General features: G+C 42.9%; 1 protein-coding gene across 4 annotated transcripts in view; it reads left to right on the top strand.

Annotated features, from left to right (window-relative positions):
- LOC124877972 (EGF-like repeat and discoidin I-like domain-containing protein 3) overlaps positions 1-27,950 on the top strand; it is a 213,655-nt gene that overhangs the window by 137,319 nt on the left and 48,386 nt on the right. For all 4 annotated transcript variants that reach the window (XM_047381659.1, XM_047381656.1, XM_047381658.1 and 1 more), the window contains 3 exons: positions 12,853-13,008; positions 13,633-13,777; positions 16,361-16,545. In XM_047381659.1, coding sequence (XP_047237615.1) covers positions 12,853-13,008; positions 13,633-13,777; positions 16,361-16,545 — 486 coding nt within the window. The remainder of the gene's footprint in view (positions 1-12,852; positions 13,009-13,632; positions 13,778-16,360; positions 16,546-27,950) is intronic.

The raw sequence follows: 27,950 nt of genomic DNA, 5'->3' as shown, positions 1-27,950 counted from the left end.
GTGATCTCTTCTGCCATCATCTGCTGGGGAAGCAGCATCAGAGCCAGGGACTTTAAAAAGCTTAACAAGCTGATAAAGAAGGCTGGCTCTGTTCTGGGGACTCCTCTGGAACCTCTTGAGATTATTGTGGAAAGACGGATTCTTCATAAAATGAAGAACATTATGGAGAACCCTGAGCATCCTCTTCATGAGACTGTCCTACAACAGAGTGTCTTCAGTCAGAGGCTTCTTCAGATCTGCTGTAAGACAGACCCCTACAGGAGATCCTTCCTGCCCACAGCCATCAGCATCTACAATGGTTCTTTGAAGAAACCTTCATAATGAGCTACAACAACATTTAATTTCCCTTTGGGATTAAAAAGTATTTTTGAATTTGAATTTGAATTGATTAGGAGGTGGGGCTCTGTAACATTTGGAAGATGTTGGTTCAGTAGCAGGTCCTCGGTCACCGGAGGTGTTGAATGGAGAAGCTGTCAGAGCCATTTGGGTCCTGATCTTAAAAGCTCCTTTCATGTTATCAGAATCCAGTAAAGCAAAAAGAAGGCTCAGTGGGGAGATGGGAGAGTTTTGTTCTGGGTCGGGGTCTGGGGTGAGGGGGTTTAACAGGGGGTCCACTTCTCCTGTGAATTTTGGTTGGGAGACCTTTTGTGATGACCTCTCTGGTTTATGGCCAAAAAGGCAGTTTTATTTTTAAATACTTTTAATATAAATTGTATTGACATGACATGATGTTATTTCTTATCACCCACCCCTACTCTTTAGCAGTTTTTTTTTTTTTTTTTTTATAATTCTGTGATGTTTTTTTTACCCTTCCTTGATAAAAGGCCATTCATTTTTTATTGCAAATACCAGTTTGAATTATTTAATTGTTTACAACTGTATTCAACACGGTTAGAGGCATAGACATTTTAGCCAATAACAGTCCATTTAATGATGGTGAAATTATACTGAATATGTGCTTCTGACATTAGGGAAGGCAAAACCACATGAATCATAATGAGAAAACAAGAACATTACTCGACGTTGAGATCAAAAACATTTGATGCATAATCTCTTATTCAGAGGCTTATTTTACTTTGAGCATTTATACTCACAGAAACGTTTCATGCATGCTAAGAGAGGTTCAAATGTTGAAAGTCTTAAGAGTTCATTTTTAACTCTCCAGTGTGCTTTCTTGGTCTTTACTGGAAAAAAAACTTCATTTGTCGATGTGGTTTTTTTTTTGCAGTAAGTTATTCATTGTTGTATTATGCATATTTTCACTATGTAGCAAAATAAGGACATCTGCCACAGTTAAAAATGTATGCCTTACTTTTGCAGAAAGGTTGTGATTCCTAGAGAGTTAAGAAGATTTTTTAAGCAATTTACTCACTATATGTGGTCTAATATTCATGTAACAGAAATGAAGCGACTAAAATAATAACACACTCATCAGTGCTCATCAGTATTTATTTTAACACATGAATTTAGAAAACGGATCCTATTTTTAGTCATATGTGGGAACTTTATTGGTAGTCTCAGCCTACTTGTATTTAGCTAATTTAGAGGTCTGTAAAGTGATGAGAAGGATTTAGCAACAATGTTTAATCTCACCAAGAGCAACTGACAGCTTGAGTTTAAACCAATGAATTAAAGTTGTTGGACTTACCTGTGTTTCTCAGGGGTCATTTTTTAATTTCTTGTAGTAGATTCTAAGTAATGCAGTTTAATTCACTCTTTCCACCCAAAATGACATACTCACCTGCATATGTGTAGACACACAATCTGCACAAGGATGATGCTTCCATTGATGTTGCATTTAAACTAGGAAATTAATCTCTATTAGCAATGAAGTGACAGAGGTTCATTTCTGAGTGGCCATTAACCAGTGAAGGATCACCAACAATTAGCTCAGCAGTGGCCTTCTAGTGACAAGAGTTTAATTAGTGCAAGAGGTTTTTGTCTCTATGGAGAAAATGGAAAAGAGGGAAGAAATGCTATGATTATGGCAGTAAGTCAACAGAGTTCTGAGGATCTAAAAGGGTCCTTACTGTATATGTAAACTGTATGTGTAATTCAAGTGTTGCGTTTATTTAAGCCTATACCACAGAAAAAAAAGTTATTTTTTATTTTTTATTTCCAATAGAAAAAATTTGGAAGAAACAGACTGCAGAATGCAGTTCTTTATTAGGCTTGACTGTTCAGTCAGCATTTTGTTTTTCTTCTGCTGAAGTTTTAAAGCCTAATGTCCTTCAGAAACAGCAAGTTGTAGTGCATTTTATTCTGAGAAACATTTGGCCACACAACCTTTTTGTTTGTCCACTTTAATTTAACTCCCAGTGTTATGCATGCATTTGCCCAAATAAATGTTACAAGGCCAACATCTTCCCCTCTCCCACTCGAAACATATACGCAAATGGCAACAAGATGGAAATTAACATTGGTTATTAATATTAGCCCAGTTCTACTTGTGGAACTGATACCGATATTTTAAAAGATTACTAACATCAGCCAATACCGATGTTAAAGCAGGTACATATTGTGCATCCCTAGTTTCAATCATGTATTTCAGAAACAAATAGATTCAACACTCACAAAAATTAACAGACAAATTAAGTAATTTTGTTGGAATTTATATATTGTTGTCTTGAAAAACATATCAAGAAAAACACATCACACTATAAGTCTACACATTTTGTGTGGTTTGCCTAATGCAGGTCAATATTACAATATGTTTTTTTTTTTTTTATTGGTGTTATGTAAATTTTTGTCTTCATTGATTATTTAGCTTCATATTAAGTGTCCCAAGCTTTAGTATTAAAATGCTCATAATAACCAGAATAAAACTCTACTGGGATGAGAACTGGAACCATTTGCTTTGGTAAGATGACTCTATGACCTTTGTGACACAAACACAATACAACCCCAGTCTAGGTTGGGGTAAAAAAAAAGGATTAATTTGTGGAAAACCACCCAAAGCCCACTACTAACCATGGGGGAAGTTGAGTGATAGTACTGGCCTGATTCCCTTCCAAAAATCATGAAAGCTTTCTTGGGTTCATGAGCTCTTTGAAACACCAGAAGATTTTAAATAAAAAATCTGGGTGCTTCTGTGAGAAAACTGAACAAAGGGTCATCAGCTGGTCTTTCAGCAGGATAGAGATGTAAAAAAATATGTTAATTCAATCCTGTAAGACCCACAATGAAAAGAAACATAGGTGGTGATTGGAGAAGTTTATTTACAAATATTTCTTTGGTGCTCGGACCCCGGAGGAAGACACAAAAACTGAGAATGACGTGAGCTTGAGTGAACAACTTATGAATAGAATTAGAGATGTCTTCCCCAGAGATCTGACTGGTGGTGGAGTGGAAGCCTGAGGAGGTAGAGAAACAGGGAGGAGCTACAAAGCCAGATGGTGGAGGTGGGGAGGAGGAGGGTCGCAGCTCAGCTTGAAGAGCATTGAAGTCCGTGAGTGAAGATCTTTAAAGCAGAGCCTTGGACAGTGATTGGCTGAAGAGGAAATGCGGACTCAATGCTGATTGGCTGGAACAGGGACGTATGGTGGAGTCATTAGATGGAGCAGAGGAGGGGGTGAGTCTTCCAGATTGAATTTTCGTCAAAACTCCATATCAATACAGAAAGTGTTTGCCACACCAAAATCGGAAATCTGAAGAAAATAAATTGTAAGGCAATCGGGCGGAACTACAGGGGTTGGACAATGAAACTGAAACACTTGTCATTTTAGTGTGGGAGGTTTCAGGGCTAAATTGGACCAGCCTGGTAGCCAGTCTTCATTGATTGCACATTGCACCAGTAAGAGCAGAGTGTGGAAGTTCAATTAGCAGGGTAAGAGCACAGTTTTGCTCAAAATATTGAAATGCACACAACATTATGGGTGACATACCAGAGTTCAAAAGAGGACAAATTGTTGGTGTACGTCTTGCTAGCGCATCTGTGACCAAGACAGCAAGTCTTTGTGATGTATCAAGAGCCACAGTATCCAGGGTAATGTCAGCATACCACCAAGAAGGACAAACTACATCCAACAGGATTAACTGTGGACGCAAGAGGAAGCTGTCTGAAAGGGATGTTCAGGTGCTAACCCGGATTGTATCCAAAAAACATAAAACCACGGCTGCCCAAATCACGGCAGAATTAAATGTGCACCTCAACTCTCCTGTTTCCACCAGAACTGTCCGTCGGGAGCTCCACAGGGTCAATATACACGGCCGGGCTGCTATAGCCAAACCTTTAGTCACTCATGCCAATGCCAAACTTCGGTTTCAATGGTGCAAGGAGCGCAAATCTTGGGCTGTGGTCATTGTGAAACATGTATTGTTCTCTGATGAGTCCACCTTTACTGTTTTCCCCACATCTGGGAGAGATACGGTGTGGAGAAGCCCCAAAGAAGCGTACCACCCAGACTGTTGCATGCCCAGAGGGAAGCATGGGGGTGGATCAGTGATGGTTTGGACTGCCATATCATGGCATTCGCTTGGCCCAATACTTGTGCTAAATGGGCGCGTCACTGCCAAGGACTACCGAACCATTCTTGAGGACCATGTGCATCCAATGGTTCAAACATTGTATCCTGAAGGCGGTGCCGTATATCAGGATGACAATGCACCAATACACACTGCAAGACTGGTGAAAGATTGATGAACATGAAAGTGAAGTTGAACATCTCCCATGGCCTGCACAGTCACCAGATCTAAATATTATTGAGCCACTTTGGGGTGTTTTGGAGGAACGAGTCAGGAAACGTTTTCCTCCACCAGTATCACGTAGTGACCTGGCCACTATCCTGCAAGAAGAATGGCTTAAAATCTCTCTGACCACTGTGCAGGACTTGTATATGTCATTCCCAAGATGAATTGATGCTGTATTGGTCGCAAAAGGAGGCCCTACACCATACTAATAAATTATTGTGGTCTAAAACCAGTTGTTTCAGTTTCATTGTCCAACCCCTGTACATAGATTGTTGAAAGAGAAATGTTCAAAGATTTCTTTCTTTAAAAGTTCCAACCTTGTAAGTTGATTTGGATAACAGCATCTGCCAAGTTTGTTAAGATAAACCTTGACAAATGTTATAACAGTGCTAATAGGAAGTGCTGTCGCTTAAGTACCCCTTCTACAGTTAATTATGCCATGAGTGATTTTGATAAAAACAATATTTTACCATTTAATAAATTTAGTAAACTCAGAGAATGAATAAAAAAAAAAATCTTCTATTTTAAGATTTTTTCACACGTTTACTCAAGGTGTCAATCAATCTTGCAAATGCTCTATGCATTTCATAAATAATGTACAGGGTTGCAACCAGTGCTGAAAGATAGTATTTACTGTTTTGAGGTGAGGGCTTACTTTAACTCTTTGTGAAACCATTTGTCTGTGAGCACACCAACATGGCACCATTTCTCCATCCCCAAAGGCCTTCACATTTTGTCTCAAGATGAGAATCATCCTCAGTTGACATCGGCTTTCACACATGTTCAGAAACTTGCCAGAATCCCACACCACATGGCAAAAATTTCAACAAACGATGACAGATTGTTAGCAATGAATGTAGAAAACATAGGTGTTGCATATATTATTCTCAAATTTATAAAAGCTGATGCAATTTTGTAAATCGAGATGGACTGCGAAAATGTTGTGTCAACTTGGGTATCAAATACTGTGAGATGTGAGATGAGCCGAGCCCTCTATAAGTTATTCAGGAATGCCTAGAAGATATGTGGTTAACACCTTGGGCAGGCTGCCAGTCTGTCACATTATGGCATAAAGACTAACAAGCTTGCACAAAATTTTGATATACTAGCTAGTTTTTGGAGTTTAACAGGAAAGCTGAAATTTTATTAAAATAATTGAAATAGAGACACATGAAATGCGAGCAAATGCTACAAGAAATCAGCACCTTTTCTTATTGTGCTTCATTTACAGACTCTAAATAATTTGGTTTTTGATTGACAGCAGCAAATTCATCATGCTATGTGGCAATGAGATGCTGGAAAAGAATAGATTTAATAATTTTGTTTAATATTATTTGTTTTTATGGGCTGCAAGGAAAAACAAATCTTTCAAAACTATGATCAAAATTATTTAGTTTTCAATGTTTAATATAATTTGGGGTTAATGTAATTATGTATCCAACAAAGAAAAATATTATAGACATTTATATCATTCCAGCAGGATAAATGCAATACCAATTAAATAATTTATTGCCGAAGGGGCTTGTGTTTTATTATCTTTCCTCTTCAGAATATCACAAAAAGATTTCTTTAGGATTCAGGTCAGACCCAAGTCGCACAATAGTTTTAATGGGGCCTTTTCTAATCTCACCAAATATTTTGCTCTCATAAAATAGCCCTTCATCATACCTAAACCTCTGCTTCTCTCTTCTTTTCCATGCAATAATTTAACATGCAGGATCCCATCTGAATGAAACTAAATTATCTGACACCATCCAGAATTTAATCATGGTATTTATCAGACATTTAAGCATCTTTTCATCTTGCAATTTAAAGCCAAAGGACAAGCAATCACTGATGCTAGGATTATTTATAATTATAACATCATTATATTCTCTATGTAGACTGAGCTTTCACAGAGACTCCGTAACAATGCCCGTTTCAGTAGTGAAGCACTTGTCTGTCAGTTTGTCACAGGTAGTTAAAGTTGGTTAGTGTTAGTGGCATCATTTTGAAAAAATGCCACTGTAACTCTGATTACTGTTATATTTTTTTCAAAACCTCTTAATAATACCTCACTAGTTTATTTTGGTGGTATTTTTTTCAGTCATGGCATCATCACAATATGCCTCTATAACATACTTTTTTGACCTAATCTGAAATTGTGACGTTTGAAAACTTTTGTGCATCATTTAGGCCCACTCTCTGCTGTGCCTGTGTTTGTCATTGATAAAGCAAGTATGTAAATATGATGACACCACCAATGTGCATATCAAGTGAAGCAATTGTGAATAGTTAACTTTTTTGGCTAGGTCACTGTTGCCATAGCTTATAGATGAAATATGGACTTCTGCCAAAAACACAGCAGTCACAAAATTGATGAACAGAAAGAGGAAAAGGTATATTCAAAGACAGCTCCAGGTCTTAACAGAGAAAAGCACCATAAGTATTCCTTAAAAGTGTACCTAAAGGGACTTCCTATGGGACAGCGTGGTAATACACAGTGTTTCACAGCATTGTTGTGAAAAAGCTCGGAACCTGAATAATTTAATGTAAAACCCCCAAACAAACTAAAGCATTTATGCATTTCGAAAGGGGCAAAAAATAGAAATAGTGTACTCGACACAATTAAAAAATGAAAAATATGGGGAGACTGTCATGATGTAGGGTTGTTTGGTTTTGGGTTTTGGGTTTCTTATGTTTTTCACAGTTAAGGTTTGACTCGTTCTTTTGTTATTATTCTTCTTAGATTTTGTCAAGTTTGGTTTTCGGATCTGGTTATGCTTTTGCTTCATGTTTTTCTAGTTTGTTTATTAGAGTCTCTGTTTTTGCCGCAGCCACGTTTTGTTCTGTCTGTCAATTAAGTTTATTCGGCTCACCTGTCCAAGTTAATCTGTCCCCTTGCTCCACCTGGTTTTCACTCGATATATTCACACCTGCTCTGTTTGTCTTCGCGGAAACATCTTTCACTCTCATGCTCATGTCTAGCTCTCTAACCAAGTCTTGTCTTTTTTTGATCATGCCATGCCTGTCTTGCCTGCTCGTTTGTTTTGTTCCTGCCTCCTGTAGTGAGTGAGTTTTCATTATTAAATCTTTTTCACTTACCATCACACTGCCTGCTCGTCTGCATTGTGGGGTCCAATATCAAGACAGAATTGTGACAGTATGTTTCTGCCAAACATGGACCTCGCGGACAGTAGGCAGGAGAGCGCCAGGGATCGCTGGGTTAAGCAGCAAATGAAGGAGGCGATGAGACTTCTGCCGACGGATTTGGAGGTTCTGCCGTCTCCTCTGCTGCTGGAACAGATGGAGCGTGAGGCGACCCAGCGCCAGAGAGTTCGGGAGGGCTGTTCTGTCCCTCCGCCTCAGCTCCGACGTTCCTCACCTGCTTCCATACTGGCAACAAAGCCGTCATCTTTCTCCCGCCGCAAGAATCACCGTCATGCAGGGATTTCCAGCTGGTCGCCTGGCGAGGAGGTGGTTTCCCTGCCAGCTGACGTGAGGGCTGCAGCAAGTGAGCCCGCATCTTCGTCTGCCACAGCACTGTCTGCCAGGCTCGCTGCACCTCCGCCCATGCCGTCTGCGCTCGCTCCAGCCCGGTGTTCTGGGGCAACACCTGCCGAGCTGGAGCAGCGCTTGAGGTTCACTGCAAGCCAAATCAAGATCCTCATGACGACAGGTCTCCTGTATTCCTCTCCTGAGCTGATGGAGAGAATAAAGCAGATCGAGATGGAGTATGAAGCGGCAGTAAGGCTGTATTACTGCCATCCTCCATCATCCATGTCAAGCCTCCAGGGAGCTGCTACAGAGCACCCCACGTCAAGTCTCCAGGAAGCTGCTGCAGAGCAGCCTACGTCAAGTCTCCAGGAAGCTGCTACAGAGCAGCCCACGTCAAGTCTCCAGGAAGCTGCTGCAGAGCAGCCCACGCCAGGACTCCAGGAGCTTCTGCTGCTGCAGAGCACCCCACGTCAGGTCCACAGCCTGACACACCACAGCCTCATCCTGACACACCACACCCTCAGCCTGACACACCACAGCCTCAGCCTGACTCCAGGCCAGACACACCACAGCCTCAGCCTGACGCACCACAGACTCAGCCTGACTCCAGGCCTGACACACCACAGACTCAGCCTGACTCCAGGCCAGACACACCACAGCCTCAGCCTGACTCCAGGCCAGACACACCACAGCCTGACTCCAGGCCAGACACACCACAGCCTGACTCCAGGCCAGACACACCACAGCCTGACTCCAGGCCAGACACACCACAGCCTCAGCCTGACCCTAAGTCAGCCTCAACCCCCTCCACACGGCGCTGAAGACGTCGTGAGAAGGACGCCCCAGCTCAAGTCATCGGGGGCCCCGGCGACGCCTCTGCTCACGCCACTGAGGGTCTCGGTGACGCCTCAGCTTCTGCTCACGTCACTGAGGGTCCGGCCGACGCCTCAGCTCCTGCTCGCGTCACTGAGGGTCCGGCCGACGCCTCAGCTCCGGCTCGCGTCACTGAGGGTCCGGTCTACGCCTCAGCTCCTGCTCGCGTCACTGAGGGTCCGGCTGATGCCTCAGCTCTTGCTCGCGTCACTGAGGATCCCGCCGATGCCTCAGCTCTTGCACACGTCACTGAGGGTCCGGTCGACGCCTCAGCTCCTGTTCCTATTCTGCAGGAGTTTAAGGAACGTTTTGTCCTCGTTCTGGCTTTTGAACCCAGAGCTCTGAAAGTGGCCTCTGAGGGTTCGCCAGGCTCTGCTTCAGCCTCTGAGGGTTCGCCAGGCTCTGCTTCAGCCTGTGAGGGTTCACCAGGCTCTGCTTCTGCCTCTCAGGGTTCGCCAGGCTCTGCTTCAGCCTCTGAGTGTTCGCCAGGCTCTGCTTCAGCCTCTGAGGGCTTGCCAGGCTCCACGCCTCTGGGGTTCCACAGAGTTTTTGGGGAGGCCTCTACTCTCCTCTGTCGGCCTCCTGACCTACCTGCAGGTTCGCGTCGCAGGCTGACACGGCTTCGCCGCCGACCGCCCGGAACTCTGTGGTCCAGGTCTGGTCACCCGCCGGAACTCTGTGCCGGCTGGGAACGACCTCCTGGTTGCCAGCCGGAACTCTGTGCCTGCTGGGGACAACCTCCTGGTCGCCCGCCTCTGTTTTTGTTTTTGGCCCTCCTACCAATGCCTCCACCGCCCGCCCTGGTCGGGTTGTTTTTGTTTCTTATGATAAGCATGTACAGACCCATTCAATAAGATAATATATATATATATATATATATATATATATATATATATATATAATATGTTATTGTTAAAAAGTTCATTTATTTCAGTAACGTAGCTCATTAAGTGAAACACATTATAAAGATTAACTGCACACAAACTGATGTTTTCAAGCCTTTATTTCTGTTAATTATGAGGATTTTCTTGGAGCATAAGCTTGTTGAAATTAATAATTACCCTACGCTGATGTGTGATGACTCTAACCAGGTTATGGGTAACATAACTTTTGTTAATTTGATGGAGTTTGTAATAATTTTATATCGAATAGTAGACCCCCTATAGTGAGGCTGAAGATATTAGAAAAACAAACTGATAAGGATGGACCAGGGGAGGGGTCCATCCTTACCAGGGGTCCAAGGTAATGCTTTTACCTTTTACCTCTTGATAATTGGTTTACAGTATGTTTGGAAGAGGGCAGAATCGAAATTAGGCTTTAATCCCAATATTTACACTTTGGCCTCTATTTGAACTACTAAAACACTTATTTGGATTTATAAGATACTTCACCTAGCCTGTATATATAGCACATTTTGAGAGCTATGAGATGAGGTTTGAAAGTTATTATTATATCATCTTTTGTATATACAGTACAGACCAAATGTTTGGACACACCTTCTCATTCAAAGAGTTGTCTTTATTTTCATGACTATGAATATTGTAGCTTCACACTGAAGGCATCAAAACTATGAATTAACACATGTGGAATTAAATACTGAACAAAAAAGTGTGAAACACCTGAAAATATCTGAATCAGCTTTATTGCCAAGTTCGTACATACAAACAAGGAATTTGCCTCCGGTACACTTTGCTCTTTTGTCCTGTTTTTGCATTACAGAATATACAAATTTACAATGTACAATATACAATGCAATATTCTGCATTACAGAATATACAAATTTACAATTTACAATGTACAACATACACATATCTAATAAAAAAGGTGCGTTTGCAACATCTGTATGCTGTTGTTATGTACTCTATTGAATGTTCATCAGACAAACAGCCTGGGGGAAGAAACTGTCTCTGTGGCGGCTGGTTTTAGTAAACAGTGCTCTATAGCGGCGGCCTGAAGGTAAAACTCTAAACAGTTTATGTGCAGGGTGTGTGGGGTCGGCAGAGATTTTGGCAGCTCTTTTCTTGACCCTAGACTTGTATAAGTCCTGGATGGAGGGAAGGTCAGCCCTGATTATTACCTGGCATAGCACCCCATCACTCTCCTTCTTGGTCAAATAGCCCTTACACAGCCTGGAGGTGTGTTTGGGGTCATTGTCCTGTTGAAAAATAAATGATGGTCCAACTAAACAAAAACCGGATGGAATAGCATGCCGCTGCAAGATGCTGTGGTAGCCATGCTGGTTCAGTATGCCTTCAATTTTGAATAAATCCCCAACAGTGTCACCAGCAAAGCACTCCCACACCATCACACCCCTCCTCCATGCTTCACAGTGGGAACCAGGCATGTAGAGTCCATCCAACCACACAAAGACACGGTGGTTGGAACCAAAGATCTCAAACTTGGACTCATCAGATCAAAGCACAGATTTCTACTGGTCTAATGTCCATTCCTTGTGTTCTTTAGCCCAAACAAGTCTCTTCTGTTTGTTGTCTGTCCTCAGCAGTGGTTTCCTAGCAGCTATTTTACCATGAAGGTCTGATTCACACAGTCTCCTCTTAACAGTTGTTCTAGAGATGTGTCTGCTGCTAGAACTCTGTGTGGCATTGACCTGTTCTCTAATCTGAGCTGCTGTTAACCTGCGATTTCTGAGGCTGGTGACTCGGATGAACTTATCGTCCGCAGCAGGAGTGACTCTTGGTCTTCCTTTCCTGGGGCGGTCCTCATGTGAGCCAGTTTCTTTGTAGCGCTTGATAGTTTTTGCGACTGCACTTGGGGACACTTTCAAAGTTTTCCCAATTGTTGGGACTGACTGACCTTCATTTCTTAAAGTAATGATGGCCACTCGTTTTTCTTTACTTAACTGCTTTTTTCTTGGCATAATACAAATTCTAGCAGTCTATTCAGTAGGACCATCAGCTGTGTACTGTATCCACCTCCTGCACAACTCAACTGATGGTCCCAACCCCATTTATAAGGCTTGAAATCCCACTTATTAAACCTGACAGGGCACACCTGTGAAGTGAAACCCATTTCAGGTGACTACCTCTTGAAGCTCATCAACAGAATGCCAAGAGTGTGCGTAGCAGTAATCAAAGCAAAAGGTGGCTACTTTGAAGAAGCTAGAATATAAGACATATTTTCAGTTGTTTCACACTTTTTTGTTCAGTATTTAATTCCACATGTGTTAATTCATAGTTTTGATGCTTTCAGCGTGAAGCTACTATAAAGACAACTCTTTGAATGAGAAGGTGTGTCCAAACATTTGGTCTGTACGGTATATATATATATATATATATATATATGTATTTATTTTTATTTTTTTAAATGCCTAACATGCTGCGATATTTATAAGAGGAAAACACAAGAAAAATGTCCAGTTTTGCAGGAATGTACTTTGTCAACATGAAATGTTTGTAAAATGCTTTAAAATTGTGTGCACTTAGAGCAAAGATTCACTTTGGTGTTGCCAGATAGCATCAGTGGCAACCATTAATCATCTCCCTCTACTGTTGCTCCCCTTTTTCCTTCTGGCTTACCAAACTGCTTCACATTGACACCGTATTTTCAGCTTGCAGGGTTGTAGAGCTGTGGATATAGTTGAATGTGGATCATGAGAATTGATTAAATGTTTTATTTTAACTTAGGATTTCTGAATTAGATAGATGTCCCTGACAGAAACAATACAATATTGGGCAAACTGATCTCCATGACAGGTTCACTTTGTTTGTGACTATAGGCACACTTTTTATGTGTTTGAGCCAGAAAGTTAAGCAGGAATTTGATGATTTTGTATGTTGTCCTTGAACTCTGCAGATAAATCTCCAGAGGAAAATGAGGGTCACAGGCCTGATTACCCAAGGTGCCAAACGTATCGGCAGCCCAGAGTATGTCAAGTCATACAAAGTAGCATACAGCGATGATGGGAAGACCTGGAGAACATACAAAGTCAAGGGCAAAGATGAGGATATGGTGAGACATGTGCACATCTCCTTTTGCCCAATGCTTCTTACTCTGTGACACATTAATGAAGGTTTTTAATTAGCTCACACACACAGGGCCCATCCCACTACCCTTTACCCCTATCCACTTCCAGGATTTTTAGATTAGATTTATATACTATTTGGGGATGAACAGCCTCCAAATAGGCCATGCAGCATCTGTATCTGCTCTTGTCTTATTTAATTTATAAGATGTAGCTATGTTAATCTGTCCTTGAACTTTTCATATTTAAAAATACTTTTGCATTTGTGCAAACTTAAGAAACAAATATGATTGCGTACTGACTTTTTACACAAAACATAGAGTTGGTGTCAAATTATATTTTGTCAGTTAACTCTAAAGAAAGTCTTGCAAAATTATTGGGGCACTAATTTAAAACATATTGCTGTTTTGATGAATGATCAGGTTTAAATGATGCAGGAAATTGTTGATTTTTCCTGGTAATTCTTGCTCATTGACCTAGAATGACAGCAATTTGTCCACTGTGGGGCAGACACTTGATAGTGCAGTAGATAGATTGTCACATTATAGCAAAGTGATCTGCTGCAGCATTTTCTCTGCCCTCATCTGCGGGTGTTTCATCCTGTTCAACAGATTTTCAGAGGAAATATTGATAACAATGCTCCATCAGCCAACTCTTTCACACCTCCCATTGAAGCCCAATATGTGCGTGTCTACCCTCAAGTTTGCAGAAGGCACTGCACCTTACGCATGGAGCTGCTTGGCTGTGAGCTGACAGGTATATGACTTTCATATATTAATGTTTTGAGTGTACAAATCAGAATTATGTGTCCCAATATTCAATCGCTAATTTTTGTTAAGCTTTAGCCTGCTAATGCCAATTTTGGTTTCTCTTGAAGAACTACATATGGAAAAATATAGTAAGAACACCATTCAATTTTCTTTTTTACTAGGCTTTATTTGGTGAGTTGTCATTGATTATTTACAGTACAGGCCAAAAGTTTGGACACACATTCTCATTCAAAGAGTTGTCTTTATTTTCATGACTATGAATATTGTAGCTTCACACTGAAGGCATCAAAACTATGAATTAACACATGTGGAAATATATACTGAACAAAAAAGTGTGAAACAATTGAAAATATGTCTTATATTCTAGGTTCTTCAAAGTAGCCACCTTTTGCTTTGATTACTGCTATGCATACTCTTGGCATTCTGTTGATGAGCTTCAAGAAGTAGTCACCTGAAATGGTTTTCCAACAGTCTTGAAGGAGTTCCCAGAGATGCTTAGCACTTGTTGGCCCTTTTGCCTTCACTCTGCGGTCCAGCTCACCCCAAATCATCTCGATTGGGTTCAGGTCTGGTGACTGTGGAGGCCAGGTCATTTGGCGCAGCACCCAATCACTCTCCTTCTTGGTCAAATAGCCCTTACACAGCCTGGAGATGTGTTTGGGGTCATTGTCCTGTTGAAAAATAAATGATGGTCCAACTAACGCTCAAACTGGATGGAATAGCATGCCGCTGCAAGATGCTGTGGTAGCCATGCTGGTTCAGTATACCTTCAATTTTGAATAAATCCCTAACAATGTCACCAGCAAAGCACCCCCACACCATCACACCTCCTCCTCCATGCTTCACGGTTGGAACCAGGCATGCAGAGTCCATCCGTTCACCTCTTCTGCGCCGCACAAAGACACGGTGGTTGGAACCAAAGATCTCAAACTTGGACTCATCAGACCAAAGCACAGATTTCTACTGGTCTAATGTCCATTCCTTGTGTTCTTTAGCCCAAACAAGTCTCTTCTGCTTGTTGTCTGTCCTAAGCAGTGGTTTCCTAGCAGCTATTTTACCATGAAGGCCTGATTCACACAGTCTCCTCTTAACAGTTGTTCTAGAGATGTGTCTGCTGCTAGAACTCTGTGTGGCATTGACCTGTTCTCTATTCTGAGCTGCTGTTAACCTGCGATTTCTGAGGCTGGTGACTCGGATGAACTTATCGTCCGCAGCAGAGGTGACTCTTGGTCTTCCTTTCTGTGGAGGTCCTCATGTGAGCCAGTTTCTTTGTAGCGCTTGATGGTTTTTGCGACTGCACTTGGGGAAACTTTCAAAGTTTTCCCAATTGTTGGGACTGACTGACCTTCATTTCTTAAAGTAATGATGGCCAATCATTTTCCTTTACTTAGCTGCTTTTTTTTTGCCGTAATACAAATTCTAACAGTGTATTCAGTAGGACTATCAGATGTGTACTGTATCCACCTCTTGCACAACACAACTGATGGTCCCAACCCCATTTATAAGGCTTGAAATCCCACTTATTAAACCTGACAGGGCACACCTGTGAAGTGAAAATCATTCCAGGCGACTACCTCTTGAAGCTCATCAACAGAATGCCAAGAGTGTGCGTAGCAGTAATCAAAGCAAAAGGTGGCTACTTTGAAGAGCCTTGAATATAAGACATATTTTCAGTTGTTTCACACTTTTTTGTTCAGTATATAATTCCACATGTGTTAATTCATAGTTTTGATGCCTTCAGTGTGAAGCTACAATATTCACAGTCATGAAAATAAAGACGACTCTTTGAATGAGAAGGTGTGTCCAAACCTTTGGTCTGTACTGTATATTAGGAGGTAAAGTCATGCTGCGTCTGTGAGAGAGTTGCTGCAAAATAGTTTTTCAATAGTTGTCAAACTAAGACAATATATTTTCCTAAGTTTAAACTTTCTGTAGCATCTTACGTTAATAATTAGCTTGCTTAGCATGGCTAGTATTAAAAATCAGCAGCCTCTGTGTGTATTCCCTAGATTCCTACCTTAGCTTAAAATTTACAAAATTCTGCCAACATTTTGTAATGTTGCATGTTTCATGACATGCAGACATTTAAAGATCCAAAATATGGAACCTAGCAATTCTTCCTGGCAGATTATTATTTGTGTTTTACTTTCTATAATTGGTAGGCCATAAAGTGTGATTTACTTGAATAGTGTCATAAACATTTAGTACTGATTAGATAGAAATTTTAAAAATACTGTTTATTTTTAAAATGCTTCTCACGTCAGTGTGCTCCCTCTAATTACACCTCATTGATTATTAAAATAATTCACCTTGAGTTTTCTTTACTCAGTGGCAGCATCCACATTGAAGATTGTTGTTGTGAGGGCAACTTTGTTTCAGATACATGTGGTGCATTCACTGATCAGAAAAATGACTGGATTTGTTAAGTTTATAAGTGGTCAGTGCTGACAAAGCTGAATTGTCAGCTGTTAATTTCTGGTGAATAGCCGATTTCTATTTACATCCCTTCCTTTGTGTAGTGAAAGCTTGTAAAGTTTGGTAGAAATCTGTCTCATTTTGTTCTTGTAAGGCTGTTCTGAACCGCTGGGGATGAAATCAGGACATGTCCAGGATTATCAGGTCACAGCTTCCAGCATTTTCCGAACACTCAACATGGACATGTTCACTTGGGAACCTGGAAAAGCTCGTTTGGACAAACAGGGCAAGGTCAATGCCTGGACAGCTGGACACAGTGACCAGTCACAATGGCTACAGGTAAAATATAATCTGATTTTAATCTCCTATTGCAGTGTACAGTCTACAGAAAATCAACATATTAGTTGGGAAATGAACAGACAAGCAAGTTCCTTCAGAAAGCTGACATATGATCTAATCCAAAGGAATTGAGCTATATTTCATAAGGAAATGGACAAATACTTAGCTTGGATTGAAGAAATCCTACCTTTGTTGGGAAACCCCTATGCAGTTTCAGCAGAAAGAGACACAAATAAGTGTTTTATTTGTTTGTTTATTTACATGCAAGCCTTTTGCAGTCTAACACCCCCTCATGCCTCTGTTGCTGTTTAGTTATCTCTGGGTGCAATCCATGATTTCTGCCACTAGTAGACTACTTAATCCTGTTTGTTTTCATTTCAGTAAATTATGCCTAAACAACCTTCTAGAAATGACAATGCACAACTCTAACTGAATGTTTACTTTTGGAGTTTTCCTTTTTACACTATGTAAGCTTGATAAAGGCTGGTAAGGTTTAGGGCTTGTATCAATTCACAGTCCATCATCCCTACAATCCCTTCACATATAACCTCATATAGTCTAGCTATTCCTGATAAAGAGCTACAATTTCTGTTTTCTTTGAGAGTGAGAGACTGTATCTGTTGAGTTGTAACAGGAGGAGTACACAAGTACAGGCAAAACCAGTACAATGAGGCAGACTGATGAAAAGTTTAAGTGAAGTTTATTTACAAAGGGTGGAAGTAGATTCGTCAGGCTCTTGGGAGAGAGGTAAGCTTCAAAGGAGGAAGCAAAGGATATCCAGGAGGAAAGTGATTCCGTCTTTGAGGTAAGTTTGTGTTCCAGGTCCGCGAGGGAGAGTGAGAGTGGCAGGACGGAGGATTGTTGAACTTCGGGTGAGAGTTTTCAGGAGCGTGAGTCCACATCCACAAGTCCTTAAGCTCCAGCAACAGGTGAGTTCCAGACTCCACAAAGTGTCCAGTTTCACTGAATAATCCGGTGAGGAATGGATCACAACCCAGAGCTTAAATGCCAGCTGCACTCATCACCGGGATCCAGGACAGGTGTGTGAGGAAGGCTCCGCCCTTGCCACTTTGACTCTGAAAGGTAAGGAAACACAAACATATCCTACAACAGAACACAATCCTAACAGTACCTCCCCCTCAAGTGTCGCCTCCAGGCGAACCAGAACGCTTCTCCAGATGAGCCTTGTAGAAGTCCGTGATGAGGGTTGGGTCCAAAATAAACGACCTGGGGATCCATGTTCTCTCCTCAGGTCCGTAGCGCTCCCAATCCACCAAGAACTGGTGTCCACGACCTCTCCTACGAACATTTAGGATCCGTCGAACAGTGTAGACCGGTTGGTCATCTACCAACTGAGGAGGTGGGGGGTCGTGGTTGCTGGGGTTCAGAGGGCTCTGAATGACAGGTTTAATTTGAGAGACATGGAAGCTAGGATGGATGTGCATAGTCCTGGGAAGTTGCAGTCTAACAGCAGAAGGGTTGATGATTTTAATGACGGGAAAAGGTCCAATGAATCGAGGACCCATCTTTTTGGAATAATCCTTGAGGTGTATATCATGAGTAGATAGCCATACCTTCTGACCCACCATGAATTGAGGGGCTGGGGTCCGATGACGATCCGCCATTCTCTTATGCTAAATGAGATGACCATGAAGACGGATTATTGTTGACAACACAACGAAGTAGTGACTCAAGTTCTTGATTAGCTCTTTCACACTGACCGTTTGATTGAGGGTGGTAACCAGAAGACAGACTCACAGAAGTCCCGAGAGCTTGACAGAACGACTTCCAGACCTGGGAAACAAACCACGGACCTCTGTCAGAGACAATGTCAGTGGGAATGCCATGTAACCGAAAAAAATGTTGAATGATGAGCTGAGCAGTCTCGTGTGCAAAAGGAAGTTTAGGTAATGGAATGAAGTGAACAGCCTTGGAAAATCAATCAATGGCGGTGAGAATGGTGGTGTTACCTTCAGACAGAGGTAGTCCAGGGACAAAATCTAAGGAAATGTGAGACCATGGTCGTCCAGGAATGGGGAGTGGTTGAAGAAGTCCAGAACAAGGTCGATGTGAGCTTTTGTTTTGGGCACACACAGAGCAGGCAGAAACAAACTCCTTTATATCACTGTGCATAGTAGGCCACCAAAAATGCCATTTAGCAAAGGATAACATTCTGTTGATTCCTGGATGGCAAGAGAACTTGGAGACGTAAATCCAAGCAAGGACCTTACTGATAGCGGTCTTAGGGACAAAAAGACGATTAGGAGGTCCTGTACCTGGATCTGGCTCCACTTGCTGTGCTTGGCGAATCTCATTCTCAATCCTCTATGTGATGGCTCCAATAGCAGGAGGGGGGCAGAATGGGCTTGTTGCACTTGGAGTTATCTGAGGAAGAGAACTGCCGAGACAGGGCATCAGGCTTGATGTTTTTAGACCCTGGCCGGTAAGTAATAGAGAAGTGGAACAAGATTCTTATGATCAGTCAATATGATGAACGGAACCTCAGAGCCTTTTAGCCAGTGTCTCCACTCCTCTAATGCCAGTTTAATGGCAAGAAGCTCTCGGTTACCCACATCATAGTTGGCCTCAGAAAGAGATAGACGTTGGGAAAAGAAGGTACATGGTTGTTGGCGATTATCCTTGGGGGAACGTTGAGACAGGACGGCCCCCACATCTTAGTCCGAAGCATCCACTTCCACTGTGAACTGAATGTGAAGGTCAGGATTACACAAGATGGGAGCAGAAGAAAACAGTTGTTTCAACTTACAAAAGGCACCCTCGGCCTCAGAGTTCCACGAGAATGTGCGGAGGGTGGAGGTAAGTTTGGTAAGGGGAGCTGCGACTCGGCTGAAGTCCCTGATGAAGCGTCTGCAAACCCCAGGAATCGTTGTAGCTGTTTTCTGTTTTCCGGTCTGGGCCACTCTGCCACTGCCTTGACCTTCTCAGGATCCATCTGAACGTGTCCACTCTCAAAAATCAGTCCTAAGAAAGATATGGATGAGGCATGAAAATCGCACGTCTCTGCTTTGATGAAAAGTTGGTTCTCAAGGAGTCTCTGAAGAACAGTGCGAATGTGTTGAGAATGTTGCTGAGGGTTCCTGGAAAAAATTAATATGTCGTCTAGATAGACAAAACCAAACTAATTTAGGAGATCCCTCAGAACGTCGTTAATGAGGGCCTGAAAAACGGCAGGAGCGTTAGTGAGACCGAAAGGCATCACCAAATACTCAAAATGACCCAATGGTGTTCTGAAAGCAGTCTTCCACTCATCGCCCTTCTTGATGCGAACCAGATGGTAGGCATTGCGGAGATCTAACTTTGTAAAAATGGTAGCCCCTTGAAGTTGTTCAAAAACGGAATCTATCAGAGGGAGTGGGTATTTATTCTTAAGTAATGTTGTTAAGTTCTCTGAAGTCAATACATGGTCTCAGTGATTTGTCCTTCTTGGACACAAAAAAAAATCCTCCCCCAAAGGCGCGGTGGAGGGACGGATGATCACAGATGCTAAGGAGGATTCAATGTACTCACGCATAGACTCCCTTGCGGGGCCAGACAGGTTGTAAAGTCTGCCAGAGCGTAGGGGAGCCCTGGGAAGGAAATCTATGGCACAGTCGTAAGGGCGGTGGGGGGAAAGAGAGAGAGCCTTAGATTTACTGAATACTTGGGCCAAGTCATGATAACAAGGGGGAACAGTAGATAAATCAACCCTCTATGTCTCACTAGAGGAAGAAAAAGAGGACACTGCAGCCTTTAAACAGTTCCTTGAACAAAAATCACTCCATGAGTCTACTCTCCCTTGAGACCAATTAATGATGGGGTTGTGTTTTATAAGCCATGGGAAACCCAAAACCATTTGAGCGTGTTCAGACTGAAAAACAAAATACTCACCCATCTCATGGTGGTTGTCAGAGATTACAAAATGAAGGGAGAGAGTCTTATGAGTGACGGAGGAGAAGGTCTGTCCTGTGAGAGCCATCATAGAAATGGGTTAAACAAGTTCTTCAGTGGGGATGCCAAGTTGTTCCACCAGGTTGTCACTAATAAGGTTTTGCTCAGCCCCTGAATCAATAAGGGCTGAAACAGGAAAATTTATATTATTGACACAAACTGTGACTGGTAGCGTGAGACGGCTGTCAGGAGAAAAATCAGCAGCACCCACCCGTATCTCTTGAACTACTGGTGGGATCGGCCTTTTAAACGAAGACGACAGTTTGCAATGAAGTGACCCTTTTTGCCACAGTAGATACACTCCTTGACTTCAAAACATCTTTTTCTCTCTTCACTGGACTGTCTAGTGTGCCCAATCTGCATGTGTTCTGCCTTTGAATTAAGAGTTACCTCAGTAATCGGGGAAGGGTTTACTGAAGACTCGAGTTGAGGAACCAGGACTGAGGCATGCTGGGAATTGTAGGCCCTTTGCTTGTTTCTCTCCCGTAAACGGTTGTCGATTCGAATTGCTGTTCTTAACTTATTTAAATCCTCAGGTTCATCTCTAGTGGCTAATTGGTCTTGTACTTGGTCATTTAGAGCATTGGAAAAAATACCTCGTAAGGCAATATCGTCCCATCCTGCCTCCTTGGCGGCGATCTGGAAGTGGATGGAGAATTCGGCGACAGACTGACTTCCTTGTTTTAGCAAGATTAGCCTTCTAGAAGCGGTCTCCTGATGAAGAGGGAGTTCAAAAACACTCTGGAAATCATGCAGAAAAGTGGAGAAGGAATAGTCATTAACAGATAGGGAGCGAAAATAAGCGTGAGCCCACCTTGAGGCGTCACCTCGAAGGGCTGAGATGACATAAGTAATCCGGAAGCAAACATTGTGGGAGCTCTGTAAAATGCAAGGTTACATTGAAGTAAGAACCCACCAAACTGCTCGGAATTACCACTAAAGAATTGACTGGGATGAACTTCAGGTTCCTTGAGGGTTGAGGGAATTATTGTCGAGGGGGGATCTTGGGTCGGACCAAAGTGCAGACAAGAGCTCGGTAGCCGCATCATAGTTTATTCACCAAAGGCAAAAACGTAACAAAACACTGCAGGTATAAATCAAAGTCAAAATCCAAAACTTACAAAACACTGTAGGTACTAATGGCAAAAAGGTAGCATAAGTCTCCAAGCGAAGCATAAACAAAGCATAGTCATAGTAGGGAAAGGGGTAGTGACAAACACAAGGAACCAGCGATGAACAGAGACACCAAACCAACTAATATACTGGGGAAAGACAAAGGCAGGGAATCAAGGGAACTGAGAACAGGTGCGACAAGGAGGCAGGGAAGCAGCAGGAACAGGTGAAACAAATACAAAGGCTGAGGAAGAGTGAAAGGACTAAATAAACAACAGAAAACACAAACTAAGCAAGAGAATAAATCAGAGGAGGAAATAAAGAACTAGAATAACTATGAACTAAAGTAAACAAAGAAACTAGAGGAGAACATAGAAACAACAACCTCAGAAATAAACAAAGAGCCATAAAGAGAATCTAAATTACAAAATAAACCATCGCAAGAACCCACAAAGTCCAAAATGTCACTCCATGACATAACCCCCCCCCCCTCAAGGTCGGATTCCAGACGACCTCTGGGAACTAACAAAAGTTAAAAGCAAAACAACCCACCCAGGGTGGGCGGAGGGAGGCCTTGGGAGGTGGGCCAAAATCCAAAACAAAAGTAACTCCCAATAAACAAAACAGAGTCCATAATCTCCAGAGGCGAGAACAAAAATCCAGGAGGCCGATGATCTTGGGGCCTGCGACGACGAAGCCAACGGCGAAGTAGCTGATGATCCGGAGGTCGGCAGTGACGAAGTAGCCAGCGAAGTGGTCGATGGTCTGGAGGCCTGCAGCGACGGAGATGCAGGCGCCTCGGAGGTCTGCGGCGAGGATGCAGGCTCCTCGGAGGTCTGCGGCGAGGATGCAGGCTGCCTGGAGTCCGGCAGCGGAGATGCCAGGCAAACCCACGAAGCGAGGAGTCAGGCAGTGTATGACGTGGCGAGATCCTCAGAGACTTAAACCTGGCGTCCAACTTGGACCCAGGCAGAAACCCTGAAGACTTGGCCCTGGCGTCTGGTTCGGGCCTAGAGTAGTGTGGAGTACGGTCAGTCAAAACGTCAGTCGTCACATAGTCAGGCAGTGGTGTGTCAGGCTCTGGTGTGTCATGGTGAGTGTCAGGCAAAGAGTCAGGCTGCCGTGCGTCAGGCAAAGAGTCAGGCTGCCGTGCGTCAGGCAAAGAGTCAGGCTGCCGTGCGTCAGGCAAAGAGTCAGGCTGCCGTGCATCAAGCAAAGAGTCAGGCTGCCGTGCGTCAGGCAAAGAGTCAAGCTGCCGTGCGAAAGAGTCAGGCTGCCGTGCGTCAGGCAAAGAGTCAGGCTGCCGTGCATCAGGCAAAGAGTCAGGCTGCAGTGCGTCAGGCAAAGAGTCAGTGGTGCCTGGAACATAGTCAGTCTGTATTTCCAGTAGCACCCCCCAGAGGAAACTGAGCAGGTGCTCTGGACCAGGTCGTGAAGGTAACCCGACCACGGGCTCCTCTGAAGCATGGTGTGGAAGTGGAGGCAGCCCGCCCACGGGCTCCTCCGTGTCGTGACGAGGCTCTGTAGACCCGGCGGCGGCCGGCTGAGGCTCTGTAGACCCGGCGGCGGCCGGCTGAGGCTCTGGTGGCTTGGCTGCATGCTGTGAGTCCAGCGGCTTGGCTAAGTACTGTGAGTCCAGCGGCTTGGCTGCATGCTGTGAGTCCAGCGGCTTGGCTAAGTACTGTGCGTCCAGAGTAGAGGGTGACACGGGAGTGGATTTTCTCTCCTGTCCCATCCCGCTCCCACAGAAAAATGTCTTGTCCCATCCCAATCCCAGGCCAGCATAACGAAAAAAATCCTGTCCCATCTCACACCTGGTAAATTGACTCCCACTCCCATCCCGCTCCCATTCAGAACGACTCCCACTCCTGTGCCACTCCCATTTTTGTTTTCTTCATTTAGTCTTTTGGCAATTTCTTTGTTTGAAGGACCAGTTAGGTCCCTGTTTTTAGCTGTAGTAAAGGCCAGTTAAAGTAAACAGAATAATAATGAAGAAATAATAAAATATCAAACAAGCAAACAGACCATGTCTATCTTAGCAGAATAAACAAAATGTACATAGTTGTATTTTACTCATTTATTAAGTGACTGTTTCCTTTGAACAATGACATTACTTTTATGTTTCAAGTTGCTGAAACAAAAGAAAAATGCACCTAGTAAGAGAACTGTACTTGTTGAACAAAAGGCCAAAAAGGCATTACCGTCACAATTTAGAAACTGTACCTCAATGGATCACCGCCCTGGTCCTCAGGGACCCCTTCCCTGCAAGTTTTAGACGTGTGTCTGCTCCAGAACACCTGATTCAAATTCTGACATGACCTCCTATACAGGCATCAAGAATGGAGGGTCAAACTGGACAAATTTAATACAATAAAATCATCATTAAATAAATAAATGTTGTGAATGTCCCATAAGTGAAGTAAATGTAACATGATAGAAATGTAACATTAAATGTACCATTAAATTAAAGGTACCATTTATTTATTTAATACATCATCAGAAACAATAAATGTACCATTATATCATGAAATGGAATATTATGCAATTAAATGTGCCACTGAATAATTAAGTATAATTTTAAAGACGACATGGCGTAATTAGTGGTACACTTAATATTTAATGATGTATTAAATAAATTGTACATTTATTGGTACATTAAATTTTTTTCTATTTCACAACATATTTATTTAATATCTTCCCTTGATGAAGCCTTTCTACAGAGTCCGCAAGGGGACATGGGGGAACTGTTTTCTCTTTTGTGTCCCCACGCAATAGTCTTTGCGTTATTTCGCAATACTTTGTGGGATAGTTTCCAAACCAGAGAACTGCAAAAATGAAACAAACACTACACCCGTTTTGAGATTTATTGAGTTTTATTTTGAAATCGGCCTTAAATAAAATTATCTTCAATCAGACTAAAAGACAGTTTTTATCCACAAGCTGTGAAACAAACTACTGAACAATAATACTGCATGAAACCACATCTGTGACACTTTATTTCCTTATTAATGCTGCCTGATGTGTACTTTTTTTTGTATGCCGTGTTTTTGTTTTTATCGTGATTTGAACGGTTCTTCTTATCCTAAGCATTTCATCGCATTGTTTACTGCGTGTTAACCTGCATATGACAAATAAACCATATAAATGACATATCAGTGCTGTTTTTTTTATGAGCAGTTTGTCATCTGTGCTGCTGTTCCAAAATGCCGAACGCAAAAGTATTGCGTGGGGACGCAAAAGTAATACATTTCCCCATGTCCCCTCACTGGCTTCCGTACCTTACCTCTTAAATCTTTAGTGCACATGCAGCAATTTTGTTGGTCAGATGAGACTTGACACATGATGGTACTTTTGGTTTGATGAATGAAGAGATGCAGGGCTGATTTAATCCAGAATTTGCCAAACAAGTGTCCCTTAATCACTGGTATACTTGATTACGACTAAACACTTTTTACAAGCAGCAGACTGCGTGTTAACACCGCTACATTCAACTCTCCTGAAGTTCGGTAATATTTGCGACTTTCCTGTCAGCTCTATGAGTTTAATAGATAAGTCCTTATTTCTGACTTTATCTTACAAATCCAATTTTACCACATCCAGTTCTCCACCTGCGTTTGCTCCCTCCATTCTGAACGCAGGTGGAAAACATCGATCAGAAGCACTGTTGGCTTGTGGGTCATGTAGTTCGTTTGACTCACATTATAGTATAGGCTTCTTGGAAAAAAACTACACACGTTTTTTTTTCTTAAAGTTTATAACAAAGTCTCAGTTTTACATTTCCAAAGACAATTGATCCTAGTTTGTTTTCCCTCCTATTGGTTAGCTCCCGCTCCCGTCTGCTCCCGTTCATTTTTTATCCTGTACCGTCCCAATCACGTGATTTTTACTGATGCTGTCTCCCATCCCGCGGGATTCCCATGGGAATCCCATGACCCGTGGGACTCCCGAAAAAATGTCAGCCTCTAGTCCAGAGGCTTGGCTAAGTACTGTGAGTCCAGAGGCTTGGCTAAGTACTGTGAGTCCAGAGGCTTGGCTGCCTTAACGGCCACGAGAAGAGCGTCGAAGGGACCTCCAGCGGAGAGTGGAGCTGGAGCATCTAGCCATCCCACAGCAAGAAACTCATCCTGAAGTAAAGAGTGCACCAGATCCTGATCCTCTGGGTGATCCATTAGATGGAGCACGAATTTACAGCAACGATTTTTCATAAGTTTCCTCTTCAAACCCTCCTCTTCAATCCAACTCGGGGCTGGAGGCTGCACCGGCGGCTGAAGAACTGCAGAGGGCGATGGGTAACCGCCAACCAACTCCGGGGAAAACAGCCGCGAGGAGGTCATGGCGGATGGACCCTCCATGGAAAGGTTAGAGGCGCCCACCCGTACCTTCTCGGTGGCGACTGCCCACCGACGATGACGTCGTCCAGGGCAGGATGAAAACCCAGCCGAAAACTCTGCAGCGGCAGGTGGCAATGGGGGCAGCTCGGCTGGAGCTGCTGCAGACGTTGAACGCTTGCGGTGAGAACGAAGTCGCTTGGAGGAGGATCGTGCTGGTGAGCAGCGGTTCCGACCTGGCTCGAAATCCACATCAGCCCAGTCGGCCTCACCGAAGCATTCTTCCATCTCCTCCAGCAATAAAGGTGAGGGCGAAAGTTCCACCTCCTCACCGTACATAGTCCTTAGCGTCTCCACTTGCTGCTTTACCCATAGCTTCATCTCTGTAACTTTGTCCACTTGGTCCTCATGGCTGGTTCCTAATGTCGAGGGGGGATCTTGGGTCGGACCAAAGTGCAGAAAAGAGCTTGGTAGCCGCATCATAGTTCATTCACCAAAGGCAAAAATGTAACAAAACATTGCAGGTATAAATCAAAGTCAAAATCCAAAACTTACAAAACACTGTAGGTACTAATGGCAAAAAGGTAGCATAAGTCTCCAAGCGAAGCATAAACAAAGCATAGTCATAGTAGGGAAAGGGGTAGTGACAAACACAAGGAACCAGCGACAAACAGAGACACCAAACCAACTAATATACTGGGGAAAGACAAAGGCAGGGAATCAAGGGAACTGAGAACAGGTGCGACAAGGAGGCAGGGAAGCAGCAGGAACAGGTGAAACAAATACAAAGGCTGAGGAAGAGTGAAAGGACTAAATAAACAACAGAAAACACAAATTAAGCAAGAGAATAAATCAGAGGAGGAAATAAAGAACTAGAATAACTATGAACTAAAGTAAACAAAGAAACTAGAGGAGAACATAGAAACAACAACCTAAGAAATAAACAAAGAGCCATAAGGAGAATCTAAATTACAAAATAAACCATCACAAGAACCCACAAAGTCCAAAATGTCACTCCAGGACAATTATAGCTGTTGCTGCAGCGGAATTGGGCTCTTGTCTGGAGGAAGCTGGAGGAGTCAAGAGAGGTGTTACTTTCTGATCCAAGGAATACAACATGCTACCTAATTCAGACAAATTTCTAGACTGTTTATTTTGTTGAGCGATGATTTGTTGAAACATAAGTTCATTTTGATTTATCCGTTTCTCTTGGAGTGTTAATAGCTCGAGAATCTGGTCATTGTCTGATTTGGCCGGATTATTATGTTGAGTTGTAACAGGAGGAGTACACAAGTACAGGCAAAACCAGAACAATGAAGCAGAGACTGATGAAAAGTTTAAGTGAAGTTTATTTACAAAGGGTGGAAGTAGATTCGTCAGGCTCTTGGGAGAGAGGTAAGCTTTGAAGGAGGAGGCAAAGGATATCCAGGAGGAAAGGGATTCCGTCTTTGAGGTAAGTTTGTGTTCCAGGTCCGCGAGGGAGAGTGAGAGTGGCAGGACAGAGGATTGTTGAACTTCGGGTGAGAGTTTCCAGGAGAGTGAGTCCACATCCACAAGTCCTTAAGCTCCAGCAACAGGTGAGTTCCAGACTCCACCAAGTGTCCAGTGTCACTGAATAATCCGGCGAGGAATGGATCACAACCCAGAGCTTAAATGCCAGCTGCACTCATCAGCAGGATCCAGGACAGGTGAGTGAGGAAGGCTCCGCCCTTGCCACTCTGACTCTGAAAGGTAAGGAAACACAAACATATCCTCCAACAGAACACAATCCTAACAGTATCTCATTCCAAGCTGTAAAGTTAATGGCATAGAAGAGGTTGTTTTGTGAATGATCTTCTTTGGAAATTGAAGATCAATGTAGGATGCTCAATTTCCCGAGCTTGTGTATGGGTGCAGGGCCTTAAACATTTGCACAATTTCTCACATTATATTACTTTGTACTTTATTGCTGCATGTAATTTCATCTCCATATAAATCTGCCTGTTCTGTGCAGGCCTCAGAGTTTAGTTTAAGAGT

This window comes from Girardinichthys multiradiatus, chromosome 12, assembly GCF_021462225.1.
Source record: "Girardinichthys multiradiatus isolate DD_20200921_A chromosome 12, DD_fGirMul_XY1, whole genome shotgun sequence".
Classification (NCBI taxonomy): domain Eukaryota; kingdom Metazoa; phylum Chordata; class Actinopteri; order Cyprinodontiformes; family Goodeidae; genus Girardinichthys; species Girardinichthys multiradiatus.
The sequence above is the reverse complement of the archived record's forward strand: the minus strand, read 5'-3'. Positions and strand labels throughout refer to the sequence as shown.